We start from the raw sequence: 12,630 nt of genomic DNA on the forward strand, positions 1-12,630 counted from the left end.
AGAGTGACTCAATTTCTCCAAGACAGAAACAACAGCTTATTTTTACTTTTTCTTGCATAAGTTTAATAAGAACTGCACTGAAGTCAACTGGTACTATTTAAAGGAGTTTTTTTAAAAGGTTCTGTTCTATAAAAGTACCTGTGAGCAGAATAAGACCTAAGCTCTGACATATCATCCCCAAGAAATTTCTCATTAAACCGAAAAAACATTTGTTTGGTCAAAATAGCAAAATGTCTTGACACTGTGAACATTTCTGTTTTATTTCTGAGGCTATACAACATGTAGAGTACCATTTTGTCTAAGGACCTGTGGCTGTCTAGCTCTTTCAAAATATATGTTTACAGGTAATGGCAGAATAACAGAAAAATAATAAAGCAGCAGTACTCAGCAGTAAACCAAAACAAGATGCAAACAGGAATGACTTCATCCACAGCTGACTGCTGTCTTTAGCCTCTGAGCAAAAGGAAGCTCTAGTGCAGACCTGTGCCATTTATAAGCTTTGTGATTTGTTGCCAATTTGTAGAAACCAAAGTAAAGTTCTGGCAGAACTCCTACATACGATAGTAGTTAAAGAAACTATCATTCAACCCTGATTTTGACTACAAGCCTTGAAAGATTGGTCTAATCTACCTAGTCTTCTTAGCTAATATAAGATTTAATGTAAAAATTCAGAAATACAATTTTGGAAAGTACCACTCTGGTTATGTATAGTTGCTGCACAATCCCCCTGATAATTTTTTATCTTTCCCTTTTTCTCACCAATAAGCCCGAGCAACAAAAAGCCTTCACTATTAATAAAAAAAAAAAGGAAAAATTAGCAAACAGATCCAGTACCCTGATGTTTTACAACTGCGTGCAAAGCTGCCCAGAGACACCTGCTTATTTTTATAGCAATTCTTTTTACTGTTTATCATTTCCATCCCTTAATTTTGGGTTATCGAATGAGGTAGAATAAACTAGATAATTTCACAAAGCAATGTATATCCCACCTTTACTGGAAGACACAAATCACCATTACACAATGTTGTCCAGTTGTTATAGCAGGAAGCAGGAATCAACCAAATTGATCTTGCACATTATGAAGCACAGCTTTCAGAACATTCCCTGGTTATGGTTACCTCAACATTCATGCACAACTGGAGTATCTAGTGCCAAATGACCTTGTATGCTGGATAGTCAGAATTCCTGCCCCAATTTCCGAAGATATTTTAGACACATAAAAATATAGAGACTACTAGTAGTGCTTTTCAGTATGTAGGTAGTTGTTCAACTCTTACTGAGTCCAGTGGAAACTAAGGAAGGAAGGGTGACCAGCCCCAAAAGTTGAAGATGCTTAGGTGCTGCTTAGTGTTCCGTGCAGTGTTAGGTGCAGGCTCAGTGTTCCTGCTAATTGGAAATACTGAGCCTCTAAGTGGTTATTAGGTTGCCAAATAATCTTACATTATATGCTTCACATGCCTCTGGGTCCAAAAGATGACAGTACAGTACACTGATGCTGTACTTCCTGATAAGACTGACGAAGCTCAGTACAGCACAGTAACTGTTCCCCTACCACCACATCCCATGGCAGGTCCTCAGGAACTGGGCAGTGAGAGTATTCACCAGGGAGGCAAGGCACAAAAAATCTAATGACCCAGCTCTAGGAGTCAAATTTTATAACCCACATAACATTCTAACTAGCAACAAAAGAGAAAGCAGTCTCCTTTCTCTGGACATACTTTATAAGCAAGTGATGACTTCAGTACTCAGACAAAGAAAAATAACTCAGCTGTGATTCACAGCTGGAGGTTTTTGGCTCCTAGCAGCATCAAACAGACTGAATCCCTCAGAATGCACCTGAACTGTGAGGCCTCCAACTGTACCCTCACCATGCCCCAACTCCAAGGATGGGAGCATTTTCATGCAGATGAGCCAGGATGTGTCTCTGAAATGCACCTGGGGAGAAGGGGTGGTGGACAGCAGGAGAGAGGAATATGTTGTGATGCAAACCAGCAGCTCAGCTGGGGATTATTTGCAGAGGGCCAGGCTGACTGTCACATCTTCTCTCAAAACTCCTTGGAGGCCACCACTGGCAACAGCCTGTCTATCACACCCAGTTTTGTGGACAATTTGTAGGCACTTGGGGCACTGTCACACAGTTACCTTATTTCACTGCAACTCACATGACCAGTGAGAGGTTCAGGTCACACTTAATTTTGCCCCACTTGTACCTGTCTCGCTCTCCTCTGACTTCAGGCTTAGCTAAATGATGTACCTGGCTGACCTGGCTGAAAATTAAATTTGTTGGTGCTGTCGACAGTGCAGCTCTCAGCATGATTCACTCTGAAGAGATGCATGAAGGCTGGGGAAATGAGGAAAAAGAAAACATGAAGTAAGGAGTGGGTGTGACCACTCTTTTGTGTTGATCAAGCAGCTGCAGTCTTGCTATTCAACACTTCGTACAGGGCTGTAATATAAACATGTAGTACAAAGACAGGGCTGATGCTGAAGTGGTCAGTCATACAAATAAGTTACTGCAGCATGCTGAGTGGCAATGCCTACATACTCAGGGCTGCAAAAAAAATCTATGGTCCTACTTCTTTTCCAGGTAACTAGTATGAGTATAAACCTTGCTTGTAGTCCTCAAACGTCTTACAAGCCAAAACAGAGATTTCTGTCATTAGCCACCAAAACTTTATAGTACACTCACTGATGCTGACCTTTCTACACTAGTGACAAGAAACCTCTACAACAATGTAAAAATGACACATCAAATTCCTCAATTGTAACGTAAATAGAAAGCTTTGGAAAGAGTAAGAATTGATAGAATTCTATTTATTCTTCTGTTTCAATGAACTTGTGTCTTGAGGATAACTTCTAACAGTTATAGTGCAGTATTATCATTTCCCATATGGTCATCTAGCTCTGAAGTCCTTGCTCATCACTGACTTGACTGTGTTTATCTACCATTTGTTCCACATAAGTGTTTTCTTTTTGCTTAAACTTACACTACCCTGCACATGCAGAATATTTACACATTTCAAAGCAAACGGTTTTACTGAATTTCTGTTTTTATTCTCTCATGGTATTCTTGCTTTAGGGGATTTCCAGTGAAGAAGAGATACAATTCAGTAAACTGAGCTTCTATATCAAAATAGGATAAGAAAGATATGCCTAGCAGGCAAAAGAGAAAGAAACAGCTCTTGCATGTGCTTGTTTCTAGATGAAAATATTTGGCAGCACGTAAACAGCATCAAACAAGAACAACTGAATGAGACCATACACCAAGACTGCAGTCCTAAAGAAATAAAGTAGTATTATAATTCAAATTAATACCAATGTAATATGTTGAACTGCTTGTAGGCATCATAACTAAGATGTGTGCGTGTGTGTGCATTTACATTTATTTATATAGCTTCTAAGAGCTAAATCCTTACACATTTCTCATCTTGGCCCAACAGGCAGCATCAGGCTGACTGACCAAACAATAATTTGGCAGAATTCACCTCAGTTTTCAGAGTTATTTCACCCTATGGCTGAAAGTAGATCCTTGAAAATCACTGTTAAAACAAGAGGAGCTACCCCTAACAAGGCCCTGTTATTCAGGCAGTCCAAACATAGCTCCTAGCTGTTATGAAGAAGTTGTTGACCAGGAAAGAATTCTCCCACCAAAGTGTCATCCAAATTTGGTCCAACAGGCTTCTCTAGTCAAACCAGTCTTCAGTTTTGCTGCTGACTGTCAGCTCACACCTACTGCATTCTTCTGGAGAAAGTTTGAGGGATTGTAGGGAAGAGGCAACACAAACCCAAAATCATTTCAGTTGGGTAAAGGACAAAGTTTCACCTCTTGTAGTCTCCCTTCTGCAGACAAACAATACTAAATGCTTTCTAAAAAAACAAACAAACAAACAAAAACAACAACCAAAAAAACCCAAACCCACAAGAAAACAAAATGTACAGTTAGCATGTTGTCAACTACTAGGATTCTTCTTCCTCTAATTCTTGCAGTTCCACAGAAAGGTACTTCTTTCTGCCAACTACCTAGTTTAAAAAAGGTTACCAACAAATAACTGCCCCCAAATCCCTTGCGGGCAGAAGGGCGGCCTGGTTCCCCAGGCAAGATGCCCCTTTCTGTGCCTCCCCCAGACTTCACCACAGCACATCCAAAGAGCAGAGTTGGAATGACAAATGTCAGGAAGCAAAGCTCTGAAGAAGAAATAAGTCATTCATGGAGATATGGCCAACCAGTCATTTGACACAGATAAAATAATCTGGCAGATTTGGCATGTCTGGGCTTGTAAGGTTTCTATCAAAATTCCAGATGTAAAATCTCCTTAACTTCAAAAGACATTATTAACATGGTAAAAAAAAAATAATTAAAAATCTCCATTACCTTGTCTATTTCTTCAATACACAAAGTCTATAAAGTTCAAGAGAGTAAAAAAACAAGACAGTTGTCACACATAATAACCCCAAATAACTCAATGAGATGACATCTGAGAAAAGCAAGAGTCACCTCTTACATTCTGCATTTCAAAGGGATTGAAAATTGTTTATTTCACATGCTCAGATATTTCATACTTATTTTTATGTGTTTTTGGATGGCTCCAAATGCTTTCGAAGAGTAAGTTTCGTATATGGAAGATCCATAAATAAGTCTTTCAAAAGATTTAAATGCAAATCATGCTGCTTTATGAGGAATCAAGTTTCTTAGACCTTCATAGAAAACTGGTACTTTCTACTTGATGAACTATATTGAAAATGTCATGAATGTCACAGCGCCTTACTTGTTCTCATTGCTGGCATCGTATCGAGGCATAGGGTCAAAATCATTTCCATTGACATCAAAACTGGCTTGCGAATCCTGTAGCCAACAGGAGAAAGAAAACCAGTTTCTCATTAATTAGCAATTGACTCATGTGGCCTACACATTCTTAAGCAGGTTCCTACAAGAGATTAATTAGGCTAACTAACATTCCTGTGGTCTTATGATGATTATGTGTTTTAGGAAAGCATTATATTTTTAATAGTTACAGGATTTACATATTCTATTTTATTTTATTTTTTGAAAAAGAAGGAAAACAAATGCCCTGAAAAAAACATAGTTTCAACATCAGAGAGGAAACAGTGAGTGGTGTTTCATGTAAGCAGAAGACTGTTATTCGAAGAAAAATTTGGAAATTAAGAGAGTTCAGTCTCAAAACTGAGATTTTGCTAAGTGTTTCAAGATCCAAGAAATTATTTGCACAATTATGACTGAAATTTCAGCCATAGTTTCAAGCAATAAGAATAATAAAATATTTTTTAAAAATACTGTTAGAAAAATACAGCTTGAAATGCAACATAAAATGCATTCCCATTTTCGTGGGAGGGTGACTGTTTCAAATATTTGGAAGATATCTCCGTATTTTTGTTCCATATTTTACATTTACCAGGATTCTTACAGCTGAAAATAGTTTATAGAGTAAATAGCTGCTGGTTTGTATGGCTCCCATTAATCAATTCAGTAGCATGTGGTGTGTTGACATGGCAAGCAGCTCTTTTTAATCTCTTCTTTGTTCAAAACCAGTTACCACATCCACCTCAAATATTCCTGTTTGCAGCCACACCAGCAATAATCTGACATATAGAAGGCATTTGTCATCAAACAAGCAATGTGTACTGCTTTAGGGGAATTCCTTGTTGGCGTGAGGAAAGGAAGAGAGGAGGTAGTAAGGGAATAAATAGCCGCTTTAAATTCAGCAGAAGGACAGTACAGGGATGAGGTGACATGTGATACAACCTGGGTCATTCACTGAGGATATAAAATTATATTTGGTTTGTTTAAATAATTTAAGAGATTAAAAAGAAAGCTGTGGCATGCATTAGGATCAAGCATACATTGACAAATAGGGCATTTGCCTGTCACTTTTTTTTATGCAGTCATTCTCGTGTATTTCAAAGCTGAGTTCCACATGCAGCATAGGGATGGATACGGATATAAGTAGGGCTGATTTAAAATAAACAGCTTTAAACTGTGGGCACAATTGTAGCTTTTGATGGTCTGTTAAAGGTGTTTTTTGTCACCTTCATCTCTTCCATGGTCTGTCAAGATTATATGCTCTCTGGTGAAAAGCTTCTGTACAGGGCCTTTTTACAAGGTCTACATCTGTAATGGGACTGAAGGTATATACATGACTTGTGCTGGTCATCTTCACCAGTCCCACTCAATCCAGATATGTTTTTTAATTTTCTTACCCTGTGTAAGTGTACACCTTGCACACTTTATTTCAGAGAAATGATATGGTCCTCATGTGCTTTCATGTAATGCCTACTCCCACAGCACAGGACTAATCACTGAAGTAGAATGTAGTCCTGATGCTCTGAACAGCTTCAAATTCTGGCACTAACACAAGAAGTCACCCATTAGAGAAGGAACTTCTCCTCACATGTCCCCTCCAAGGGATATTAAGCCAATCATTTAAATGTGATGAATCACAAGCAAACAGACTCCTTCTGAGGTGACATGAGGCATAGGACACAGAAAACAAAGGACACAGTTCTATTTAAGATTGTGAGTAGACTTACTAGAGTTAAAAGAGATTTACTAGAAAGACCCCAAAATACTCTACATCTGTTTTTTACTGAGTGAGTCATAACAAGTCATGTCCTTTTCCTTTAATATTATTTCTATCAGTAATATAAATAGAATTCAAAATAAATACAGGGAAGGACATGCCTAAAATTTAAGTCTTTGAGAAGAGCTACTGTGTTGCTAGGTGAATGTATTGGCCATAAATGGACTTCAGCTGCACACATTAACTGAAAAGCACTATATTCTTTTTCTCAGTTCTGACAGTGTGAGGATACTAACACAGAAAAGAGAAAAAAGCATCCTATCATTGCTTCCAGTCCTTCAGAAATTCAGTAGTCAGCTACAAGAGGTATCCAGGTAAATATATTCCAACAGAATAGTCTTTAAAAAAGCAATACTTCCTTCTTCCCATAGTTGTTAACATTTGAGGAAAACCTTGTATGATTCTCCCTCCCTCCAGGAGCAGCAAATTTGTTTAGGTAATAACAAAGCAGCAAATCTGGACTCCTGTGAACACTCACATAATTCTGCATCAAGTCTGGATGATTTCTTTCAATGCCGTCATCCAGGATGGTGACCACAACATTCTTCCCAGTGTAACCTCTCTTCCAAGCACCCACTATATTCATGTCTGATTGGCAATGGTGAGTGTTATCACTGCAGTGCTGGGGAGAGAAGAGGAGATAAAGATGTTGGATGGTGCAGACCAGTGAACATTGTGGGGTTGAGATGTTATTGTACTGACATTAACAGTACCATCTAAGTCAGCATGTGATCACATTGATTTCAATAGCAAATATACAAGACCAACATCTTCATTTAGACTGAAAATAAATTAAAAAGAAGTGCCAAATTAAATTAAAATTGCTAGTTGTGCTTATTTCTCTTTCTGACTACTCATTATGCTAAGCAATAAAAAAGCAAAGTGTCCAGCGATACTGAGCCACTAGAAACCATGTGTAAAACAATGCAACTATTCCTGGCTGTTAAGAATGCTCATTTGAAATGTACATTTTAAATATTTGATTTTTTTTCAGAAAAACAAACCATATGTGGATAAAATTAGACAAATGCCTGTACAGAAATGGTCATGGAAAAAAACATGGCTTTTTGGAGCTTATGTGCTGTATAATTTCTTGACAGAATGTCTGGAAACTAATCCAGATTCATTTATATCTACAAAAGAAGGCTTTTGGCAGGTTTTCTGCAATATCAGCAGGAGATGAGTAGCAGTTAAGAACCTGTAACCAAAACAAAACCCTGAAAACTTGCAGCTTAGGGTGTCTGATGAATTGTAGATAGTTAGGTTGAGAACAGCCTGGAGTATAGCTTTCAGAGTAATCACTTTCAGCATGGTGGAGAAAAACTTTAGGGTACATTAAAACAGAAAGGTGCTTCCTTGACATGAATGCACCCAGCTCATGTGAAGAGACCCAGCTTGCCAAGACAACGAGACATGACCTTTTGGTATTCACATGCCCCATAGTGACTCTCCAACCTACATGCAGAGCTTTTCCCTGTGAAGGGAGTTCAACAAGCTCCTCATCGGTGTAGGTTTCCTCCAGCTCCTCCAGGCTCAGACAGAGCAACAGGCAAAAAAACCAACAAAGCAGGCAGCAGAGGGAAGGGGAAGAGCAAAGAGTGGAAGGAATAATTTAAACAATAAAATTGTACCATAGCAACAGTGACCACATGAGCATGCTCCACCTCACTTCCTGACCCACTGCCTCACGTACCCACTTCAGCCTCATGTTTTGGCACTCTGCAATTTGAAATGGTCATTTCCATGTGTCTTCAAATCTCTCTCTCCCTCTCTCTCTCTTTGTCTATCCATCTATCTTTTTCTCTCTTTCTATCCATCCTCACACAAAGGAGCTTGAAGGATTTTAGGAACCAGTTCCAAAGAATGTATAGGGCAAATTTAATGCTTTTGTGCTGTGCATTGCTTGGAAATGCTCACCCTGCTGGCATTATGTAATGAATTACAGCCTAAGCTTGCCACCAGTACACTGCATGTAATGATCGTACACATGAGACGCTCTAATGAACAAACAAGTGCATTAAAAGTGCATAATGTTTCCAGGTGCTTTGCATTTTTCAAAAGTGTTACTGAATTAGGGATTGAAAAATTCCTGCAGAAGTCATTAATATCATAATTCACATTTTGTTGCAATGGGCAATCTGGATTCCTGACTCTGGCCTCCAATTAAATTTACTGAGCCATTATCCTGCCCCTTTATCCTCTTCTCTGGAATGCCAAAGAATCCTTTGGCTGCTCTGCTGACTGTCTTCTCTCTTCCTCTTGGATGAGCTCAATGTTTTACTTCCATGCTCGTCAAACCACCCCGGCTGAGCAAGCATATGGGTTCTTAATCCCCATTCCCTTGCAAGCTCTCTGGCTCTCTGCCAGAAGATCACTGCTTTTCCCCTTCATGTTGTTGGCACACTCAGTTGGCCTGAACTTCTGGTTTTGTGGCAATGGCTGAAGGGAGCTAATTAATCCGTTGCTTTGCTACATACATGTAGACAAACACAAAACGAGAGACAGCTATTGCTTTACTGCATGCTCTGAATGATTCTTTCAAGAGATGTGCCAGGTCAAACTGATGCTCAAATTATCTTGGCCTGCTTCAAGACTAGGCAGAAAGCTAGTTTAAACAAAATCTTTCTGCATTAAAGGAATTCCAGGGGTAAAGCAGGCATAATTGCATGCCCAGTTATAACTTGGGATCACAGCATACATAACATATAGATACAAAATGCAAAAGCAGTAAAGAAGCATCCAAGTGGGAGTAATTCCAACAGCAGATACAGGGTTCCGTTCATCTTGGGTATAATATATATATTTTTCTCAAGTCCTATAAAACCAGCCTTTTTATTTTCTTTTCACCTCTATTCCTCACCTTCCTCCTCTCAATTCCTTATGTCTGCTATTCTTCCCTGCTCCTCACCTATTTCTTCTCTTCCAATACTGTCTTTTACCACTCGAATTCTAGTTTTGTTTGGGTCAACATCTGAGCTCAGGTTCCCTATTTTAACTATAAACTATACCTTACCCCATTGTCTGACTTTCTCCAGATAATTCAGGTTGTCCAGAGGACGGCCACTAAGACATCTGAGCGCCTCTCCTATGGAGACAGGCTGAGAGAGTTGGGGATGTTCAGATGTTCAGCCCAGAGAAGGCTCTAGGGAGAACTTACAGCAGCCTTACAATATCTAAGGGGGCTACAGGAAAGCTGGGGAGGAACTTCTTACAAGGGCATGGAGTGAGAGGACAAGGGGTAATGGCTTTAAACTGGAAGAGGGGAGATTTAGGTTAGACATTAGGAGGAAATTCTTTAGTGTGAGGGTGATGAGACACTGGAACAGGTTGCCCAGGGAAGTTGTGGATGCCCCTTCCCTGGAAGTGTTCAAGGCCAGGTTGGATGGGGCTTTGAGCAACCTGGTCTAGTGGGAAGTGTCCCTGCCTATGTAGGGGGTTTGAACTAGATGATCTTTAAGGTCCCTTCCAACCCTTGCTATTCTATGATTCTGCAATTCTATTATTTTCTTTCATATAAGTCAGATTTGGCTTTTATTTGGAACATTTTAAGTCATGGAGTGCAGTTACTCTTTAAATAATAATACAGTATAGATATGGTGTTCCACACTGAACATCATCCAAGATGCCATCTACTACTTGGTTTGACTTGCATTCTTTCCTGACCCCTTAAATTCCTCTTTCTTTCAAATACATTTTTGTAAGGAATTTTCTGCTACTGGATTCCATTCTATAATTTTTCTTTAACCATGTGCTGCTTCTTTACCACCTATCCAACTTGCACTGTCAGCTTCTTAGCAGAGGACTGTTTTTTAATTAATTTGGAAGCACTGTTTCAATATACTCTGTTACCCAAATACAAAATAATAAAACATCGGCCATAATAGAATTTATGTGATCCAGAGTGATTGAATTTTCTATGAATGAGAAAGTACTGAATTTTATAGCTCATTTCGCTGTTTTTACTTTTTAGAATAAAACCAAAATTTGTCATGGTAGAGTAGAAAATCTGTGGGCTTGGAAGTTTTTATTAGATTTGTTAATATTTGAATTGTTGTTTGTTGAATTTTAAAGGGAATAGTGTATAATAAGTTAATATACAGAAATTCCATCCCCTTCAAGCAGATAGAGTAATTCAGAAATTTCCTGCATTGGTACCATGACTAGATAACTGATGTAGGCCAACACTATTTCAACATATTTTCATCTATTGCCTGGAGGATACTGTCAAAAGGAATAAAAAACCTATTGCCCAGTTACATAGGGTAATTTTATTGAGCTTTTTAAAAGGTATTCAAGGGGTGATCTTTTTCTTTAGACTATTAAATTGTAAAAAGACTAATTACACCACCATTAGTATTTAATAGAAAACATCTGCAAGGTTGAGAGACTCTTGAAGTACATGTAGGAAAGAAAAGGGCTGGTGTATGAAAAAAATCAGATCTTGAAGATTTCTCATGCTTGAAATTCAGTGCTTATGAGCATAAAAAGACAAAAGAACATTTAGATGTATTTGGACAGACAATTTGGAAGCCTGTCTTTGTTCAATTAACAAGCAGGCATAACATTAGAAAGATTTTCTGTATTGATAATGGTACGATGCATGGACATGACCCTGGCTTCTCTTGGCTATTTTGTGAAATCCTCTCAAAAAAACTGCTTATTATCATTATCATTAGCGTAATATTTCTTGTCTCTGTCACTAAGTTTTGTGGTCGGCAGCTTGGTTGTATTTAAGTTTATATATTTCTTTGTCATCCCACGTGTTACTGCCTTTTCGGAGTTACAGTAAACTTGTTCCAGTTTCATTTTCCAACCTTTAAGTGTCTATTCCTTACTCCCCTTTTATCTTCCCTTGGCGGGGTGGAGGTCGGCAGGGTTTTGTCAGCTACTAACTTGTGAACATGGAGAGGACAAGAGAAATTGTACAAGATCATGCAGAGAGGAACAAGGACATTCGAGGGCCCATGCATTGACCTTGATCAACACAAGCAAGAAGGGTGACACAGAGGGCCAAGGAATGGTGCCTGGCATTTTGTGGAGCTACCAGAAAAAAAGAGACCATCTATCTGGTCTGTGAAGGGAATGTAATGTGGGACATTTGGCTCTTATCTGTTCAGGCAAATGCACAGGCAGCAAAGTTTATGAGCTTTTAACTTTAGTAGAGGGGACTTCCTGATGGTATGTTCAGCTTTCTGAGGTGCAGTTTTGTACAGTGTTCCAAGTTAAAATTTGCCAACTCTCTCTTTTCCTGCAAAAATTAGAAATAATCTCTTTTCTTTATGCTCTTGATGTGATACAGTACTAATGTGGAATGTAAGAAGTAAGCAGGGACATAATCAGGAGAGTTGGAAAGGTAGGCTCCTAATTCAAATGGCTTGTGTAATGTAATAGAAATCATGACAACAGGCTTTGAAGATCATCATATCCTGTAAAGCTAATGAGATCTGAAATTGTTTTTTAGCTTCTCTAGAGAAGAAAAGAAGAATTTCTCTTCTCGAGAGCTACATTTTCTAAGACTACTAAAATACTGTTACTTTTTAAGAGTGTCACTTTTTTTTTATTCTTTCATCACAATAAAGAGAAGGTTAAAGAAGGATTTTTAGAAGAAGAAGGCGTACTTTCAACTTTTTTTTTTTTTTTTCTCGGACAAAACCTGATATTCAGTGCATGATGCACAGCAATTGCTAACTGTATAGGTAACTATTTTCTTCTGAGTTTCATCTTTAAATAATTTCTGATTGTTGATGCACATAATATTTTTAAGCTCTAGCAGAAGCAGGCAGAAAATAAAAGCCGAGTAGAGAGGTGATTGTGCCACTGTACTTAGCACAGGTGAGGCCACACCATGAGTACTGTGTGCAGTTCTGGGCCCCTCACTTCAAGAAGGATATTAAGGTGCTGGAGCAGGTCCAGAGGAGAGCTACAAAACTGGTGAAAGGTCTGGAGAATAAGTCCTATTAGGAGAGGCTGAAGAAACTGGAATTGTTTAGTTTGAAGGAGAGGAGGCTGAGGGGAGACCTCATTGCTCTCTACA

The 12,630-nt window shown here is 38.7% G+C and overlaps 1 protein-coding gene across 1 annotated transcript in view; it reads right to left on the reverse strand.

Moving 5' to 3' along the window:
• Positions 1-12,630, reverse strand: part of PCSK5 (proprotein convertase subtilisin/kexin type 5) — a gene marked incomplete at its 3' end in the record, with an annotated part of 193,093 nt that overhangs the window by 134,247 nt on the left and 46,216 nt on the right. Inside the window, exons 4-5 of the mRNA XM_009999796.1 lie at positions 7,075-7,218; positions 4,767-4,843 (exon numbers count right to left, since the gene is read on the reverse strand). Of these exons, the coding sequence (XP_009998098.1) occupies positions 4,767-4,843; positions 7,075-7,218 (221 nt within the window). The remainder of the gene's footprint in view (positions 1-4,766; positions 4,844-7,074; positions 7,219-12,630) is intronic.

The sequence above is a fragment of the Chaetura pelagica genome, unplaced genomic scaffold, assembly GCF_000747805.2.
Source record: "Chaetura pelagica isolate M959 unplaced genomic scaffold, ChaPel_1.0 scaffold216, whole genome shotgun sequence".
Taxonomy (NCBI): domain Eukaryota; kingdom Metazoa; phylum Chordata; class Aves; order Apodiformes; family Apodidae; genus Chaetura; species Chaetura pelagica.